This window comes from Gouania willdenowi, unplaced genomic scaffold (genome assembly GCF_900634775.1).
Source record: "Gouania willdenowi unplaced genomic scaffold, fGouWil2.1 scaffold_49_arrow_ctg1, whole genome shotgun sequence".
Classification (NCBI taxonomy): domain Eukaryota; kingdom Metazoa; phylum Chordata; class Actinopteri; order Blenniiformes; family Gobiesocidae; genus Gouania; species Gouania willdenowi.
Genome location: NW_021145212.1, coordinates 224,080 through 245,206, shown reverse-complemented (window position 1 = coordinate 245,206; position 21,127 = coordinate 224,080). Strand labels below are relative to the sequence as shown.

General features: G+C 37.7%; 2 protein-coding genes across 2 annotated transcripts; both read left to right on the top strand.

Annotated features, from left to right (window-relative positions):
* Nucleotides 1-2,985: 2,985 nt before the first annotated feature.
* On the top strand, nt 2,986-5,127 carry LOC114460491 (uncharacterized). The gene is made up of 5 exons (XM_028442383.1): nt 2,986-3,109; nt 4,120-4,267; nt 4,361-4,693; nt 4,790-4,897; nt 4,996-5,127. The coding sequence occupies exons 2-5, from the start codon at nt 4,136-4,138 to the stop codon at nt 5,050-5,052; spliced, it is 630 nt and encodes a 209-aa protein (XP_028298184.1). The 5' UTR covers nt 2,986-3,109; nt 4,120-4,135; the 3' UTR covers nt 5,053-5,127.
* A 13,820-nt stretch (nt 5,128-18,947) lies between these two features.
* LOC114460499 (homeodomain-interacting protein kinase 3-like) lies at nt 18,948-20,330 on the top strand. The gene is made up of 6 exons (XM_028442387.1): nt 18,948-19,010; nt 19,132-19,313; nt 19,436-19,559; nt 19,682-19,801; nt 19,890-19,982; nt 20,157-20,330. The coding sequence occupies exons 1-6, from the start codon at nt 18,948-18,950 to the stop codon at nt 20,328-20,330; spliced, it is 756 nt and encodes a 251-aa protein (XP_028298188.1).
* The last annotated feature ends 797 nt before the right edge of the window (nt 20,331-21,127 follow it).

Sequence of the window (21,127 nt, the reverse complement as noted above, 5' to 3'; positions counted from 1 at the left end):
TGAAATGGAAACTTAATACATTACATTACTAACAGAAACAATCAGTGATGTGCGTGAGCACTAGGGTTGGGTAGGCAGGACGTTGCAAGTCAACACCAATGACCATTTCATATGTTTCTGCTGGCAAGTGTTAATTCAATTCAATTCAACTTTATTTGTTCAGCTCAGTTTACATCAAAGTCATGTCAATGCGCTTATCAACATGTAAAATTCATAATAAGAAAGAAAAAAGCCAACAAGACATGAACAAGTATTTAGCCATCTAACAAAATCAACATCATAAACACCATTAAAGAAACATAAACAATTATTTAATATAGCCTCCATACTCTCCCAACAAGATATATGTCATGACACGGCAGCTCATCCGTTGTTTGTGTTGGAAACAGAATCACAAAGAAAATAATAACAACAACAACAACAACAACAACAACAACAACAACAACAACTCAAACAGCCTCGGTGAGGAGCATCCATAAAGTCAATCCTACCATTCACTGTAAAAAATACGATCAATGTTCTGACCTTACCTTTGCTGAAGCTCTGGTAACTCAGGTGTTGGTCTCTCATCTTTTAAAAACTGTTGTTTTTCCTCAAAACAAAGTTTCTTTATCGTCTCTAGCGCTGTATACATATATATATACATATGTATATATACATTTTCATCAACGCTGAATTGTCGAAGGCAACTGTAAGTGGCTGGTTAATCTAAAACTAAAACTTTATCACGTGTAGCAGTATTTAACTTTATGAAATACTAACTACATCTGTCGTCTGTATTTATCTTTGTGAGTTTGAATCCTGGAAAGTTAATCAGATTTTAGATGGAGTTCATTGGTACCTAGAGCTCCTGAAGGCCCCTCACATGGTCCATGAAGGTCACCTGGTGCCCTTGGTGAACTCTGCCCTAACTCCTAACCCAGCTACTTAACCCCACTAGATCCAGAAAATGCCAACATAGCTCCAAAGGTGTCATCATTTAGCAAAACAACACACAATGACAGCTTTCATGACACCTTATTCATGCTAATGACAGATAATGTCAGCCATATGTATAAAACTTCAAATAAAGTGTTAGCGTTTGTTCCTCCAGGAATGATCTGTGATCTTTAAACTTTGGTCTTTGGTGTGTGTGACTGACACTTCTCTTGTTGTCCATCCACAGTGGAAAACATTGTCACTCGAGGAAAAAAATAGATATAATGCTGAGGCTGTAGGGCATGCTCTCCTCCACACCATCCAGAACCCTGGCTGGACTAACAGAATCAACTATGTAAGTCTATACTCTGCAGACATGTTGACACAGCAACCTGTGAAAGTGTTTTATCAGCTGATTAAAAGTTTCATGTGTTTGGTTTTAGAGAAACAAGAAGAAACGATGTCAGGACAAAGTTGTTTGTGCTGAGAAAACAAAATGATCATCCCAGAGAAACAAGAGGAAACGAACAGATGATGTCACTTAATCTCAGAGTCAAACCAACCAATGACATTACACACACATCATCAGCACCAACAACAACCTGGACTTCCTCTGGAATCTGTTACTTCCTCTTCTATTTTCTCTTAAATGAATAAAAATGTGTGAATGGAATCTGAAGCATGTTTTTATGTGAAATAATACAAAACTGAACATAAAGAATAATCACACTGTTATAACAGTCTAAAGGAAACATTTTAACCAACTTACAAATAAATGAAAAAGTGCAGTTTAAAGAGTAAAAAATAAGTAGTTTGTAAAAATCCACTTTTAATATCAGTTTTTAAAATAAAATGTCTGCAGTGAGAGATGGAAAGAGAGAAGTTACAATAACACCAAAAGGTTTTTTTTATGTTTTTTCTCTACATCCCACTGAAAATGTGACTGTGACCCAATGTTTGGGTCCCGATCACAAGTTTAGAACTTCTGTTGTAATAGAAACGTACAATATAGAAGAAAGTGTTCAGCAGCTTCATCCATCAACTGGTTGCCTTGACACAAAGCCATCACACTTCTTTAAACCTGTTTTAAAGTCAGTTGTGACTGATTGTGTCAGATAATGAACTGCTACCTCTATACTGGATAAGACCAATCACCAACCTTCCTTTCATGGCCAAGATCATTGAGAAGCTGGTCTTCAACCAACTGAGTTAATAACCTTCAACATTAGTATTTGATACATTTCTGTCAGGCTTTGGTTCTGATCACAGCACAGAAACAGCTCTGATCAAAGTGATCAATAAGGTTGAACACTGATTCAGGAAGAGTTTCTGTTCTCATTTGATAGGATCTAAGTGCTGCATTTCACACTGTGAACCACATCATTTTTTCTCAGAGATTTCAAACGTGGGTTGGACTAAATGGACAATGGTTTAAGTCCTACTCTGAGGAGAGAAGTTATTTTGGAAGCATTGTAAACTTTGTAGCGTTGTGTCCTAATGGTGGAGTGTATTGGTTTAGAACGCTGGGCTTGTAATTGGAGGGTCGCTGGTTCAAATCTCCCCCGGGCAATCGCTGTGGGATGTTGAGCAAGTCCCTTAACCCCATTCACTGCTCCTCAGGGATGGGTTAAATGCAGATAATAGATTTGTATATGTGTAAAAATATACAGTATATGCCAATAAATAAAAGCAAAAGCCCTGATTTAATCTTTAATCTTTGAATGTGACCAATTAATGGACCCCTTCTGTTCTGGTCTAAAAGCTAAAGACAAGAAAAAATATCCTAAAATATTGTGTTATATTGTGCCGTGCATTTAATTTAAATTATATCATTTATTTATTTTTATTTTACTTTAGTTTGGACTATTTTTTTCTAACTGTAAATGATATATTTTAGTGCAGGCACTGCATGTAGATGACCTGAGGCTACTGAGTCACCTGAAAATATCGCTATAGAAACCAAGTGTTCCATATTTCTGTGTTCCATAGCAACCTGCACAAACAAACCAACTTGGCTTTGAAGTGCAGCTAACTTTCATCTTCAGCATAGAAAACCTTCATTCTTCAGTTTTTGAGCTTTCATCAACAAGGAATTCTCCTCAGAAGTCTCCATCGCTCTTTGATACTAAAAATACTTTGGGTTTTTAAGTATCATCAGCAACAGTTCAAAAACTTTTTAAATCAACTCAAAGTAAGTGATTAGAAAGTTTCCAGACTTTTGTCTATGTTATTATTGAGCTTTGGTTAGTCTGAATTATTACACTTAATGTTTATTAATGTTTTATTTGTATCATGTTTACTGGGAAGAGACACAAAATATGAGCCAAAAAGAAAAGTTAGAGGCAGCATGTCCCTGTTAGACATGATGGACCAAATACAGCTGTTAAACTTCTCGGAATTCATTACTTTTCTACACCCAACCGATAACAAGTAAATTATGATTTTTTGTTTTAAAATGATCAACATTTTGAAACTACACAAAATTAAATGAAACAATAATCAAGTGCATCAGATCATAGCCGACCAATCAGATTTAACATAATGCACCACGCCAAAACAGCATTAAATGGAGGTTATTTTCTCAGAGCACTCAATAGTTATTATTTAATATATTATTTTTATTATATCTAATTTTTTTAATGATTATTATTTTTTTTCATGTTTTAATTCCTGATTAAGAGGACACAGATCCACTTCACCTACAGTTAGTCTGTACACTAGGATATCTGCACTGAATAAAAGCTCTGCATCTAAAGACACAGTTCTCATTGGTAACTCAACATACTTGGTCGTTCATTACATCATTTTTAAATGACTGAAGTCTGAACTTAAACGTATCTGCAGATAGAACGAGAATGACGATCCTTTGCTGTGGAGTTTAGTTCATTTTATTATTGGTTGGAAAAAAGACATGTGACAGGGAGACAAACATTTGGTCACTGAAACATCAACACATTCATCTTTACAGAGTCAGTGTTAGAAGCTAGCTTAGCAAAGAGCACAGACTGTCCTGTGAAGTTGTTTGAATACATCGAAATTGCAAGAATTGATCTTTATTATCCAGATAAGATGCTATAGATAAAAGTGGAGTATGGTCACAAGTGTGTCTGCAGTGTGAGTTTAGTTGAAGGTCTATGTAAGGTGTTTGTTCCCGTACGTGAGTCTCAGCAGGTTATTTATTTCCTTTGCTTTGTTTCACAGGAGCCCAAAAATCATCATGTTGTGGATTGGAGGGGGACTAGACTGTAAGAGTTTCCATCCTTGGGGTTCTGAGAAGGGCCTCCAGGAGGCCACCAACCCCCCACATCCATCTCTTTCTCCTGATGTTCAACAGCAGAATTCAACTGATGTAAGACATCACCTAAACAATGCTTACATCATTTTACCCTTTGTTCCTAATACATGTCATTGATCTGATCACCAAACCTGTTTCCTCCCTTAGACTCTGGACGATGTTTTGTGTGTGATTGAGGAGATGTGGGCCCGGGAAAAGCAGGAGGACGAGTACAGAGCCCAACAAAATGGAGGCCAGTATGGGGGCCAACAGAATCCTTGCCTTGTATCGTTCAATGATGGCGGGTACAGAGCCCAAACCATCGAGGAACACACAAATCTTTCCTTCAGAAAGACAAAGAAGATTCAGAAGGAGAAGGAGGCAGAGGGGCTGGTCATCAAAAACGCCTTCACGCTCTTCATTAAAGAGAAAAGGGAGAATGTGGAAAAGGAGCTGGGCGTGATTACGAGCACTGAGGTGAACAAACTTCTTGCTGAACGGGTAAGTTAGTTTGTTCCTCCAAGAATCATCTGTGATCTTTAAACTCTGGTCTTCAGTGTGTGTGTGACTAACACTTTTCTTGTTGTTCATCCACAGTGGAATTTGTTGGCACCAGATCAAAGAGAAAAATATATTGCTGAAGCGACAGTGGATGCTATCCTCTACGCCATGAAGAACCCCGGCCGCAGTCACAAAATCAACTATGTAAGTCTCCTTGTGCAGACATGTTGCCACAGCAACCTTAAAGGTGATGGTGAAAGTGTTTTATTAGATGACTAATAGTTCCATGTGTTTGATTTTAGAGAAACAAGAGGAAACAAAGTCGGGCCAAAGGTGTTCATGCTAAAAAAACTAAATAATCACCCCAGCATCCATCGCACAGGAATCAGGAAACATGGAGACTACCCAACAACCCTATAATAAGCATTAGCAGCAGCACCAACAGCACTAACCTGGACTTTCTCTCTCTCTTTTGTAAAAAAAATATCAAATTAATATTTATGCTTTCAAAAAAAATAAAAATACAAACGTGAACTCACACATAGACCACCTGTTTATACAAATGTATATCTACCCTAAATTATTGGAATGTGGCCAATACAGAGGTGCTGGAAAATACGGTACACAGCGGCAAAAGTCAGCAATGATGAGAAATTGTGTCTTACCATTGCTGTTTCTCATCAAAAGTTGCTCCAATGTGCATAAAATTCCATATTCTGATGAATCCAAATTGTGTTGTCAGATAGATACCACCATTACTGACATCCAGGCATTTCTCAGTCGAGAAATTCCTCCAATTCTCCTTCATCCAGCTCTGATTGGCTAAAACCCACTCCCGTAGTGTTTGATATCACTCATTTCTACAGGTTCTGAGCTTTCAATGCTGTGTCAAGCATTCTGATTGGTCAAAGCATTGCTGAACTAGACTCATGCATAATTACATCATAGAGTGGAACCAAAAATAGCATTACGCATGGCACAGCACAAACACGGATAAAAATGTACATGTATTTATTTCTATTGGTCAAAAATAAAACTAATTGGAATTAATTTGACTGACATATTACAGTTACACACTTGTCACCAAACTTGGCACAGTTGTTTTTACAAAAACATGTGAATCTTTGCCCTATCATCACCAGGCTTTTTAGCCTCCAACTAACATAAAATTGTATCACTAGTTAACTAGAGACATTAGTAGGTAAGTAAGTAGTTTATTTATAAAGCGCTTTTTGCAGATAAAATCACAAAGTGCTGTACAGAGTTGTGGTAAAAGTACAAGTGCAACACAATAGAATAATAAAACAAGAGTGCATAAATATCATAAGAACAGCAACATTAAAGGATAAATAAAAATTAAAATCCAGTAACTAAAAGCTTTACTGTAAAGTGTAGTCTTCAGCAGTTTTTTAAAAGTGACCACACAGTTGAGCTCCCTGAGAGACTGGTGCAGGTTATTCCAGAGTCTGGGAGCTACAGCCTGGAACGCCAGGTCTCCTCTGGTTTTAAATTTAGTTTTTGGGGTCTTTAGGAGACCCTGACCTGAAGACCGAAGGCATTGCCCTGATGAGTAGGGGTACAACAAGTCTGAGATATATTTAGGGGCCTGACCATGTAATGCTCGGAACGTGAGAACTAATATTTTATATTCTATGCGAAACTTAACTGGAAGCCAGTGCAGAGTAGCAAGAATGGTGTTGATATGGGATGTTCTAGAAGCACCAGTTAAAAGTCTGGCAGCAGCGTTCTGAACGATCTGAGTCTGTTTAGGGTCGACTTATTAAAACAAGTAAAAACAGAATTACAGTAGTCAATACGAGATGATATAAATGCGTGTATGACCAGTTCTAGATCTGATTTTGATAATAGATGCCTCACTTTAGAGATATTTCTCAGGTGGTAAAAACAGTTTTTAGTCAATTGACGACAATGTCCCTCCAAAGACATGGACTGATCAAAAACAACCCCAAGGTTTCTGAGGCTGGTTTTAACAGATGAGTCCAGATCACCAAGAGAGTTTTTAATTAGAGGATGTTTTTTTCAGGAGCAATGATCAGAGTTTCTGTTTTGTTTGAATTTATCTGGAGATAATTTGATGACAACCAGTTTTTGATACAGGATATACAGTCTAAGATCTCAGATAAAAAGTGAAACTCTGAGTCATTACAGGAGCAGTACAACTGGATATCATCAGCATAACAATTATACAACACATTTTTAAAACCATGGATCAACCGACCAAGAGGCATCAGATATAATAAAAACAAAACAGGCCCCAGAACAGAGCCCTGGGCTACTCCACATGACAGGTTGGACATATTAAACATAACATCATTAATAGCAACATTAAAGGTTCTTCCATTAATGTAAGAGATCAAACACTGGAGAACAGCACCAGAAAACCCATCTCAGATTTGAGTGGATCAACCAGTATACTGTGATCTACTGTATCAAAGGCAGCTGTCAGATCAAGTAAAACTGTGTAACGACCAGTCAGTGGTCATCATCACGTCACTAGAAACTTTCAGAAGAGCAGTTTCAGTGGAGTGGATTGATCTAAAACCAGATTGAGAAGAGTGAAGTTTAATTATTAATTACAGTAAACAGTTGAAGCAGCTTTCATTCACTGTTTATCACTGTTGAACATATCAATAGTACCATCTGATGGATATCCACAATCTAGAAGTGATGCTGATTGGCCCCAAACACAGTCAATACAGGGTCACAATGAGTCTGTGTATCTGGTTTAGTTAGTGTTCAATGACGTGTGAAAGTCAAAGTGAGTCAGGTCACACAGAGAGGAGAGGGTGAACAATTAACCACCTGCACCTGTGCTGCCTTCACTCAACCTGGGATTTTCTGCCTCCTGCTAATGGTTGAATATATTCTACTGTAAAGAGGAGACTTTGATAAAGAAGTGTTTTAGATCAAACTAGTTCAGCTCTTTCTGATCAATCTAAGCACTCTTCTAACCTGGATATCAGGGATCATATGTTAGGGTTTCCTATAGAGACTCTATTTTCCCACACTCTCCTGGGGAAAGTGAATGCACCTCATAATGAAATGCAGAGCAGCTGATGGAGAAGCTGTGAGATGTTACAGAAGCTGAGCTAACATGCTAATGAACCCTTGTTCACTCCTTTAATATTGTAGTTACTGGTATTCTCATTGTATTATTATTATGTAATTTCCCTTCAGGGATCAATATCATTTTTATTTTATGCTTTTATCTTAGTATTGCTGTTATTATTATTATTATTAATATTATTAATCCTATATTAGTGAAGAACGACACATACCACTGCGTCTGTTTGAATCTGCAAGAAACGATGTGACAAGTCATTGTTGCCAGATTGGGCTGTTTTTCTGTCAATACATTTGAGGGTTTTTAAACAGAATATATATCTGGCAACACTGCTGGTTGTGCTAATCCTACATTTCCCATGAACACTATGTTGTGACATGTCATGCAACAGTTGGCTTTATTTAAAGTACTGTGACATTTGGCAAAAGGAGAATTAAAAGACAAGCAATTCTGCATTGCATATAATATCAAATAAAAACTCTACCACCACCTCCTGGCTCTTTATAGATACTGCACTTACAAGATGTTTAACTGATAATATGAACTGCTTTGCTAAAATTATTGATTATTAAACTATAATTGCTTCACATACTAAAAGACTTGTTAAACGCTGACCCAGCATTTGATTGTAAGCTCATTTCTAACAATATGTCCCACTTGTCATTACAAGGTCATTTATTAACAGCAACAAGCAGGAACTCCTTTAATGGAAACAGAAACCACCTAGTCATATCCTGAACACATGAATGACAAATGCAATAATGACAAGAGAAAACACAAGTGTGGAAAAGCCAAAGCACAGAATAATATATATATAAACATTTTTTAAATTTTATACATAAAGGGATGCATCGAATATTAATACAAAAAGATGGAAAAATGGATAACTCTGAAATACAACTGACAGTGATTAAAGGTCCACTCTACACGGAAAAATGCATGAAAAAAATATTTGGAGCAAAGTATTATGTATGTATGTATGTACAGTATGTATGTTTGGTGGAGGCTCATTTTGAAGAGAGAAGTTTGTCTTCAGGGCAGTGGAGGTTCTTTAATTATCTGTGTAAAAACAGGCAGATATTAGTCAGCTTGTATCAAATCCATTTCAACACTACTGTCAGTCAAAGTGCACTGCTAAACCCTCCTTACTTTTTGTGTTTTTTTACATTTCTTCTTCTTTCTGGTGGTTGGTTTGGCATCCACAGCTTCACTGTCCTGTTGTGTTTGGCACAAAAAAGTGAATTGTCCACTGACAATCCTCACTCTGGTATGTCAGGAATGTCAGAACGTTACAGGTGCACTGATGTTGTGAGACAAGTCCTTGTACCTTTTGTTGTTTTGAGAATGACTGGCACAGACTAACTCCACAAGCTGAGTCTCCTTCCTGGTTTTGTCCTGAAATAATGTTAAAAATTGAACTTTAATAACTTTTTCAAAGGGCTTTGTTTTTCTGTATTATAGCATGTTTCTTCAGTTAAATGATTGTCTTTAAGTTCCTATCATTTTTTCATTAATACTAGTATATGTATCATTCAGCGATTCATTGTTTTAGAATGTATAGCATGTCATTTCTATACTGACTTATAATGATATAATAATTTTTACAAACAATATATACATTTTAAATATAATCAAATCAAGTATAATATACATGCACACCCACATATATATGATTTTATTAATATATAATTAAATATGTACTATGCATGTTATATTTATATATTTACAATTGAATAATTAATTTATATTATATTAACAATGTAATTATATTTAATACTTTAAAAACGTTCTGAAGTACAATTAGCAACGTATTAAATTAGTCAAAAATATATCAATTATATTTAATAATATGGAATTATTTTTAGTATCATTACTATCATATATTAAATTATAATGATCATATATAATTTCAGAAATTATTTCCATTATTTATTTTTTTCAGATTATTCAAATAATTTCCTTCTGGGATTAATATTTCTAATTCTGAAATGTAATGTTTTTATATTTAGGATTAGTGCTGTAAATAATCAAGCATGGGTTCCCAAAAAGTTTTCTTTTAATTTATCACTTTTGGCATTAGTGAAAATAGTATTTATTACTATGATTATTATTACTATAGTTGCCAATATTCAATATTGAGCTATTTTGTTATGGATGTTAAAGGGCCCCTCACACTGGTTCTACACATTTTCTCTAAGTTGAATAAAATGACAAGTCTTTATGCTTTCAAATTGAAGTAAACCACACAGACACAAAACAAACAATATTGACTAAACAATGAAGGTGCACCTGAATGTAATACAGTACCTTGTGAAAGTATTCGGCCCCCTTGAACTTTTCGACCTTTTGCCACATTTCAGGCTTCAAACAAAGATATAAAACTGTAATTTTTTGTGAAGAATCAACAACAAGTGGGACACAATCATGAAGTGAAACTAAATTTATTGGATATTTCAAACATTTTTAACAAATTAAAAAACTGAAAAATTGGGCGTGCAAAATTATTCAGCCCCCTTAAGTTAATACTTTGTAGCCCCACCTTTTGCTGTGATAACTGCTGTAAGTTACTTGGGGTTTGTCTCTATCAGTTTTGCACATTGAGAGACTGGAATATTTGCCCATTCCTTCTTGCAAAACAGCTGGAGCTCAGTGACATTGGATGGACAGCGTTTGTGAACAGCAGTTTTCAGTTGTTTCCACAGATTCTGGATTGGATTCAGGTCTGGACTTTGACTTGGCCGTTCTAACACCTGGATATGTTTATTTGTGAACCACTCCATTGTAGATTTTGCTTCATGTTTTGGATCATTGTCTTGTTGGAAGACAAATCTCCGTCCCAGTCTCAGGTCTTTTTCAGACTCCATCAGGTTTTCTTCCAGAATGGTCCTGTATTTGGCTCCATCCATCTTCCCATCAATTTTAACCATCTTCCCTGTCCCTGCTGAAGAAAAGCAGCCCAAACCATGATGCTGCCACCACCATGTTTGACAGTGGGGATGGTGTGTTCAGGGTGATGAGCTGTGTTGTGTTTACGCCAAACATAACGTTTTGCATTGTTGCCAAAAAGTTCGATTTTGGTTTCGTCCGACCAGAGCACCTTCTTCCACATGTTTGGTGTGTCTCCCAGGTGGCTTGTGGCAAACTTTAAACAACACTTTTTATGGATATCTTTAAGAAATGGCTTTCTTCTTGCCACTCTTCCATAAAGGCCAGAGTTGTGTAGTATACGACTGATTGTTGTCCTGTGGACAGAGTCTCCCACCTCAGCTGTACATTTCTGCAGTTCATCCAGAGTGATCATGGGCCTCTTGGCAGCATCTCTGATCAGTTTTCTCCTTGTATGAGCTGAAAGTTTAGAGGGACGGCCAGGTCTTTGTAGATTTGCAGTGGTCTGATACAAAATAATTCAAATAATGATTCAAATAATGAGCAACTTATTGCAAAGATAAATCAGCACATGCATTACATTAATTATATAAACAACATTTTTTAATCACTAGCACACAAATGAGATGTGCTGAAAAGAAACGGGCTATTGTAATGTACATTTTCCATGATAGTAAGGCTGGGCAGGAGATATACCTTGATAAATCAATATGGGACAGTGATATGGAGGTCATCGGAAGGTTTCAACTAGTTTTAAGATTTTGGATCTGGGAATATTAAATATTTGGAACTTTAAAATAAACATGATAAATTATAAAATACTGAGGATTATGATGTTGGCCTGTAAAAAGGAACCAGGAGATGGCGCTGTGATCTGGTGATCTGATTTAAATGTTCAAAGTTTAATGTAAAAGCCTTCTGCAAGAGATAAAATGTGAACCAATGAACTTACCTTCTTTGCTTTAGGAGAAAGCTGGAAGTCCGCCAGGCAAGACAGATGAGAGGGAGACACTTTCTCTATGGCACTTAGGGCTGTGCCCCTGAACCAGACGGGGTTCAGTGGAAGGAAGCTCTCCTTCTCCTGTAAAACACAAAGCAGACACTATTACTTACAGTTTGTCCTGTCAAAAACCATCCAACAGCATCTTAAAGGAACATTTGAAGAATCACAAACCTGCTGATGAGCCATCCTGCGCTGGGGAGAACCTCTGGACTTTGGAGATTCTCCAGGAGGGCTCGTCTGCAATGATGAAAAGCATCACATTGAATTAAAACAACAGGTAAACTGTCACTAGTCCTAAAGTGATCATTGTATGATGCCACATTTTACCTTGCCACCCAGACCGATGGTCCACCACTGATGGGAATCAGGGCTGCGTGGAGCTGGGGAGCTCTCCCTCACAACCAGTTTAGGAGTGACTTTCCTAATTGGAGGTGATGTCTTGGGAGAGACCCAGGGTGTAGGAGGTGGTGTCTCCAGATGTTGGCTGGCAGTGGACCAGAACAACTGGACAAGGATGTGCATCCCCTTATCATCACTCAGATGGACCTGCAGAAATAAGACATTAAAAGAGAGACAAAATATTTTATTATCAATGTGTCAATGAGCATCTGGTGTTGACTCATTTAAAGTAAACAACTTTGTTTTTCTTAGATATTGTACTCACACCATCCTTGCTCCACAGCGCCAAGTTGCTTAGAGGGAAGTGCTCTGTAGCGCTGAAGTACGTAACACCTTGAAAGACAAAATAAAACATCATCATGGTACCAATATATTCATTTAGACTTATGAATTGTTATAATGCAGTTCATATATTTTTTCTTTTGATTTCTTAATGAATGGATGTAGATAATATTTTTCTCTTACCCAAACGAGCAGCCACACGGCGGTACTCTTGCCGAAGCAGGTTCTGGTGTTGGGAGTCAACAGCCAGGCGCGGAGGGAAGTCGACGACAAAAACCTGCACAAAATAAAATGTGATAAAATTAGAATTACGCTATCATACAAAATCACACACATGTTCACTAAGTCAAAAGCTACAAGATATGAAAGAAAAGCTCACTTTAGACTTTGACCAGCGGTTGCTGCAAGTGGTGAGGAGGTTTTTAAAGTCCCCACCAGCCACGTCAACAGTGGTGCTGGTCAGCTTGTTGCCTGGGGCCATGATGCAGATTGTGTGAGGTGCACGAGGAACTGTGGTGTGCGAATCTCTGAAGCAGAAGCCCCGCCTGCCGACAGGAAACCAAAGCTCAGCTGAGACTCTGGCATCCAGACGTAGCCATCTACAATAGCACGTAGATGGGAGTTCCCGACAATCAGAACAGTCTGCAAAACAAATACCACAATTAAATTACAATATAAAGTACTTCTTTGACAAAGTGAAAGATTCAATAATAGTAATACCTTCTTGCCAGGGAGCTCAGGCGGATTGGCCAACTTGAAGTGGCGCCCGGTTAAGGGCGAAGTCAGCCATTCCAAGACCCTGTGGTGGTAACCAGTACCGTGGCCTGTTTACAAAAAGACAGAGCAAAAGATAATTAAAAAGGGATTTCAGACATATAGAGATAACATACAACTATCACTGTTTTCTACAAGTGACTGAAAACACTAGTTAAAAAAAAGGCGATAGATTAGTGCTTTACATGATTCAATTGTTTAAAATCAATAAGAACATTTAAAATCATCAGTAAAATCATCAACAAACACATTACATCAACAACATGACCAAAAGTCTCTCTCTCAATCATATGCAGTGTAGAAAAAAAGTACCTTTAACTTTGATTTAAAAATGTTCACATTGGATGCTGACTTCAGCTCTGCTGCAGTTTGTTTGTTATTTTTATTTGTTTTTAAAATGGAATAATCAAAGAACGAAGGGTACACGGATTCATTAGATATGTCTCAAACACTAGAACCTTGTTGTGCTTTTCAATACAACCAGCATTGTGGCGACAACCAGTTGTTCATTTGTGTATGTGCGTTTATTTTTATCACACAGATTACAATGTATTGTCCCTTTTGTGGATTCAGCCTGCAGCATGAAACCCCATTCTGCAGTTCCTGTGGCAAAAACTTTAAATTCTTACTTAATGTTGATCAGCCTGGTACAAGCAAAGGTAACGTTTCTTCTGTTACTTTCTGTAAAATTAGGTTTTGCCCATCTACATTCTATATTGTATTATTATTATTGATTGATGCACTCTTTGAATAATATTTTATTGAAATATGTTAATGCAGAAAACCCAGGAGAAAATGCACTGGCTTCGTTCCTGAATTTCAGGAGTCTAAAAGAGAAGGAACGGAGATTGTGTTTCCAAAAGAAAAAAGAACCTTTGAAAGACAATCCAGTAAAGGTAAATTCTTTTGTGTGGGCTAATAATTTGTGAGTTCATTCTGATATGTATTTTTAGTGTTGATTTTAAACCATTTACAGTGACCTACTTCTTTGTTTCCTTGCAGATTTCAGTGGGCCTTATGCGCATGAAAGATGGAGGACTGAAACCTGTTAGAGGAATGGTACTACCCCTGATAGTGAGGCCAGGGTTCAATGCTGACCAATTGCTTAAAGCCGCCGAACAGAAAATGAAGGACTTTAACAAAAATTTGCAGGATGGTCCGTACCTTCTGCTCTACCCCGATGGCACGAAGATTTCTTGTATACCAGGGACAGAAACACCCTTCTCTCTGAAACACTACAAGGAGGCAGTGGGGAAAGCATACCAACGCATCACATTGTATATTTGTACAACTGAAGATTACTCTACCAACTGTAAGTGTTAAAGTAGTTAATAACCAACACGTATTGCTCTCTTAAACCAGGTAGTATCCCAAGTTAATGAATCACTGCTCTGACCAAGTCTGTCTAATCCTAGATTTCACAGCTCAACAATCCAACTCAGACTCATCTGATTCAGAGGTAGTTATTACAAGTAGAAGTGCTGCAGAATTCTGTTCGGCTGATACAGTAGTGAGTGAAAAATTGTCATACTGTCCCTACTTGCATGATATAAGTGCAAGTCATAGATGGTAGACCCTTGGATACCTGAATTGCTTTGTTGCATTGTTAAAAGTCAACATGATCTAAAATGAAATTAAGTAAATAAAAATATGCTAAGTGCTACTGATTGAAGCGAGTGTGTATTTTCTGTCATAGCAAAAGGGTTCAAAATGACAGGCAAAGGGAGAATATTGATTCTTTACATGAAACATTCACAGATTATTGATGGTTTAGTATGTTTGTAGGAGGTGCTGTACTGAAAACATTTAACAAATACTGAAAATGGCATATAATTGCACTGCACTCTTGCTGTACTATACTGTATATTAAAGGCAGGGTTGGTAATTTCCTCCAGATCCACTTTTTTTGAGATTTCCGTTGAAATTGTCTTTAGGTCCTGACAGAAATGAATAATACGTGCTCTGAAAATAAGGTGAAGAAAATCTGTCATCTGTAGCAGTTGTCAGCACTTAAAAACTTCAACCAATGTCTGTATTCAGTGCAAGTTTCATGAATCAATCATACATCCATGTATTCATGTCATGCATGCATGAGCCCACACTCAAAGCATGAGCTGAAATCTGATTCTGGACCAATGGCCCTAGTGCATGTAGGTGAGGGGCACGACTTTTTAGGAAGCAAAGATGGGAGGGGGTGGGTGAAGGTGAAGCACAAAGAGAATACCACTTTCAAAATCATGCTAGTTTTTGCAAATTACCAAACAAGGCTTTAAATAGTATGAATGCTAATATAGTAATAGTATATAGTAATATTCAATTGAAATAAAGCCAAATAATCAGATTTATATTGTAACATAGAGACCCAGTACTCACCTGTGAGGCACATGGTACATAGCCTCTGGTTTACCAGATGGGCACTGGGATTGGCGAACAGGACGAATAGTGTGTGTGTTCCACAGCTGCTTGTACTCATCCAGTTCTTGCTGCAGGACACCCAAGAAGCAGTACCGCACCAAACTTGTATGTTCATAACTGCCATTAAAAAGATGTCTCGCCTTCAAGTCCACAAACAAATCAATCCAAAATTGACTCCTAGGCAGAAATCACATTTTACTGTAATGTTGCACCAAGATATTATTATTATTAGGGATGTGAAAAAAACATTGTCAGAAAACAAAGTGACAAAAACCTTTGTTTACGGAAGTAGGACCACCAGCTTTCAAATGCGTTGGTTGGATGTTGAAGTGCCATACATGTGGCTTTTAGCTCCTGCAAATTCATCTGCATGCTCAGATCTCAAAGTACAGTGAAGTGCTGCCTTCAGTCCATTTTCTGTGCCGCAGTCTGTACGAAGGCGCTTTGGAACAACTTGAAATTCTGCAACACACTGCATATAGTTTGCAGCAATGATCTCAGGGTCATTGCTGGACTTTCCACATTTGAGCCACATGATTTTTCTGGAGAAGCCGTCAATACATCCACTTATTGCTATTCCAAAAGGCTTTAATTTATCATATCCGTCAACATGCCAGACTTCATTGGGACCCATTGAGTAGTATCCTCTTCGAACAAATCTGCATCTCGAGTGGTTTTCTACTCCTGATGGATTCATTTCTCCCATTAAGCGCATCACATCATCTCTTCTGACTATAAGGGAGTACTTTTGTTTAAGAGTCTGCCACATTGCTCGGTAACCAAGCAGCTGGCCCGATCCCTTCAGTTCCTCAGAAATAGCCACCTGCACAGCAACAGTTGAAGAATAATTGTCCCTCCTGGTCAGGCCTGAATCCTGTAGTCTGCGTTTTAAGGTGCTAAGGCTCAATGAAATGTTGTGCTTAGTTGCCAGTAAGTCCATGATTATTTCATATCTATGGCCCTCTTTGAAATACTTATTGATGAGTTCATCCTCCACCCCAGCTGCAGGACCTGAAACACACAATTTGAAGTGTGTTTCATATGTGGATTTTCAATGTCCTTCAAGCATTACAATATACAATAATAAATAATACTCACCAATACAGCAATACATGACCTTGAAGGGAATGTCTGTCAGAACTAAATGTATCTTCATCTTGAAAACACCTTAGAAACTGAACATCTCTGCCACATGAATCACATTGTGACAGGATGGGTTGAAGGTTCGCTCCACAAAATGGACAAAACATAACCTGTTAAAAGATAAAGAGAAGCAAAGTTGTTAGCCATCATCTATTTCATACAAACCATGTGGTATTTTTGCAGGGGAAGGAAATTAGTCTTTTTATACTTTTATAACTATAATCTAGGCAATTGTGTGCAACCAAGGAAATTATTAATGAATCTGAAAACTTGTGTTCCTCTGGCAGAATTAATTAATTCAATGTTGCATTGATATGTCTGATGGTGTTGCAATGACCATGTTAACTGGCAACTTTAAGCCGAATGCGTCTGTGGTTGCTATGGTTACTCATGATTCTGAATCTGTGTGACAGAAAATCATTAAACACACATGAATAATCCGTGTACCCTTCGTTCTTTGATGATTCCGTTTTAAAAACAAATAAAAATAACAAACAAACTGCAGCAGAGCTGAAGTCAGTATCCTATGTGAACATTTTTAAATCAAAGTTAAAGGCACTTTTTTTCTACACTGCATATGATTGAGAGAGAGACTTTTGGTCATGTTGTTGATGTAATGTGTTTGTTGATGATTTTACTGATGATTTTAAATGTTCTTATTGATTTTAAACAATTGAATGTTTTATCATGTAAAGCACATTGAGTTGCCTTGAATATGAAATGCGCTATACAAATAAATTTGCCTTGCCTTGCCTTGGCAGTAAAATGTTTATTTTGCACGTTATAAACACCGCTAACAGCAGCCGTCAACCCACACACGGAAGTTGGTCATAAGAAATGAGGAGCACCAGTAGATTCATTACACCACCTCTGGTTCCACATATGTGCATGTTTTACGTTACATCCATTTTTATGTTTTCATTTATTTATGTATTATTAACGTTTCAATTCACCAGTAACGTGACTTATGAGTTGCTTCTTTTTAAGTGTCGGACCGGGAGCAAAAGTCCGCCCAGTCACCAGTTTATCTAGATACTATGTGGACTGTAACACTGTTCGGTAAATTTGGCAGATATTTACAGATTCAGACTTCCAGCATCAATAATTCTTTAACAAAACGTCATCGACACATATATTACACCTCTGCCATCAGTGTGAGGTGGACAACATGACACGATAATTTCCATCAAACGCAGCAGTTACCACGGCACATTCGGCTAAAAGTTATCAGTTAACATGGTGACTCTTTTAACCGCAACACAAGTCGTCTCTTGAACGTGATTGAGAAATTTACACTATTATTCAAAGTACACCTACAAATGGTCTACTGTTGCTGTTAAAAGTATCCTATTCAACTTTCACTTACTTTCACATGTGTTTCGATTTCTTCTTCTTCTTCTTCTTCTTCTTCTTCTTCTTCTTCTTCTGTTATGGAGGGTTATAAACATCCGCCACAAACGTGTCCGTCTGTAATACCGGTCTGTCTGAAATACTTCCGTTGCGGAAACACTTCCGTTGTGGCCTTTTTGCATTTGTGTTGTGAATCGTTTGTGTTCGTTTCTGTAAATGCATTCACCTGACACTTCCCAGCCACCGTAGTTTCCTATAATGTACATGCATGCATTCAGTGTGGACAAATGAACCTAAAGTACTTAATACTGTACCTAACTATTTTTGAAGTATCTGTACTTTACTATTAATCTTGAGGGATATTTTTTTATTACGTTTCTATTGATGCTTTTGTGACTCAGTACTTTTTCTCCTGGGCTTTTTTTCTAACCCAAACTTTAGAAGTGACAGGACAGAACAATATTTCCTTCTTTGTGTGAGTATTAGTGTTAAATTACTGAATACTAACCATGTGCCCTGTCTATCCACTTTGACAGCACATCCTCTAATGGTAGGGCATGCCCTCCACAGCCCCTCCACTCGGTACACAATCCTAGAGTTTATCGGAGAAGGTAGCTTTGGGAAAGTTGCCAAGTGTCGTGCTCACAACAGCAGCAAATTGGTGGCAGTAAAAATCCTAAAGAAGGAGTATTTTCAAGATGTGCAGGACGAAGTAAGTGTTTGGTGCCTTCAACAGAACTTTAACGATGAATTTTTGGGATAAAGTGATATAAAGGTGATCTAATTGTCCTTTTTCCCTCCAGCTGTCAGTGTTGAAGACCATCAGCTCTCTGAATGCTGACCACTTCAATCTGGTGACGTTCTATGAGCAGTTTGAATACCTGGGCTATAAGTGCCTCGTCTTTGAGCTGTTGGACATGGATTTGCTCCACCTGGTCCGTTCACTGAACGTCAACTACATCCGTCCTATTGCAAAGCAGGTATGAATCTTTTTATTGCTTGCTGATGGATTAAGAAAGCCTTGAGTTCAAACCTGAGCTTAAACAGCTCCATAAGAGGAACTCCATTCTCATCCTGTCTTTTCTCATTGTGTCCCTGCAGCTGATGATGGCATTACAGGGACTCAAAGCTGTAAGAGTAATGCACACTGACATCAAGCCAGACAACATCATGATGGTCAACATTGATGAAAGTCCATTCAGTGTAAAGCTCATTGATTTTGGAATGGCTTCTTCCATCTCTGCCGCCATGCCCGGGCTCACACATCAACCCATCGGCTACAGGTATGAGGGTGTCACCCTGAATGACTTATGGGTTTTTGTGACAAATGTGTGTTATTTTAATGTTGCTACTTAATGCTGTGATATAGAGTTCTAAAGTCTATTTCATTCATTTTGCTTCACAGGGCCCCAGAGGTTTGTCTTGGCCTTCCTTACTCGGGGGCCATTGACATGTGGGGAGTGGGCTGCACGCTGGCATTCCTCTTCCTAAATGACAACCTCTTTCCTGTCCACTGTGAATACCTCATGGTAGGTTGTCTTTTCTATAAACATCTCTCCATTCATTTAATTACCCACGTGCTCTTTTTTACAGGTATAGAAAGTATTGAAGAACTGCCCCTCATGTGTATAATTGTGTGTTCTTTGTGCAGATGCAGAGCATGGTGGAGATGCTGGGAATGCCATCAAAGCACCAGCTCCACTTTGGCCTATACAGCAAGAAGTTCTTTTGTCATGAGGTGGATGAATTGGGCACAAGATGGAGGCTGCTGGTAAAACATAGTTTTTATTGTTTGTTGAACCTTGACTGTTACCCTAAACTTATCTTAAACTACTTGTATTGTTATTGTGTTTCCTCAGACACCAGAAGAGTACACCTCTAGGAACAAAAGACAAGCTGAGGAGTGGCCAGAATATCGTCCACATTTGTCATCAGTAGATGACCTGCTCCATGTAAGTGTTCTCTATGATATGAGTTCAAATACTTAGAGATCTCTTCTTTAAAATGTAACCTACGTTAGACATGTTTATAAGCTGAATTTACTCACCGTTTCTTTTTTTGTTAACATGAGCAAGAGAGGTATGAACTAGTGTATTGACCTAACTTTCTATTTTTTTTTAATCCAGATGTCTGAACTCGGGGATAATGAGACGGTGGAAGACAGGAAGGCCTTCATCGAGTTCCTGAAAGAACTGTTGAATCTGGATGGGGAAGAGAGAATCTCTCCCATTGATGCTCTTCAGCATCCCTTCATTACGGGGTCATACCTGAGCCATGAGCCAGACAACAGAGAACAGTGAGTAACTGCACTGTGAAAGCAATCACGCACATGGAGATCAACTTGTTCTTTTGAATTTTGTACTAATCATTTTTTTATTTTTCCTCTAGTCAAACCGATGCACAGGTCATTGAAGCACATTCACATGAAGATTGGGATGCTGAGTACCCTCTGTTTAATGAAAACAGCAAATGTGGACAAATTGTGGCACATTCACCTGAAGATTGGGATGCAGAGTACCCTCTTTTTTAAAGAAAACTGGAAATTTGGTCTCATTGTGGCATATTAGCCCAAAGGTTGAGATACCGAGTACCCTCTCTCATGCAATTGGCACAAGTAGACATTCTGAGGAGTAATTTCTTGTTCTTTTTTGTATTTTTTTAGTATATTTGTTTTTTTCAATGTATTTTTCAGGTAACTGTATTGAATGAATAATCTGAGTATATTTTTTCATTTCAATGTATTTGTAAATAATCCTATTGCATGAATAATTTAGCCACATTTTTTTACAATAAACATTTATGACTTACCTGCTTTGTTAAGTGTTTTCATAGTTTCATGTTTCATTTTTTTTTTTTTTTAGCTTTTCAGGGAATTCCATGACATTGTAGTGTGCTAAAAGTTCTGCAGAGCTGCTAAATCTCCTTGAATAAAATGAAAATGGGCTTTTTATAAGTCACTAAGGGTTATGGCATATTACCCAAAACAATATCAGCCTTAAAACTAATTCAAAACTCCAACTTGGTAGCATGATCTCATCTTCCTCCTATGGTTACAGTCCATGTGGCCTTTGTCCTGTCTATTCACCTCGTGCAATTC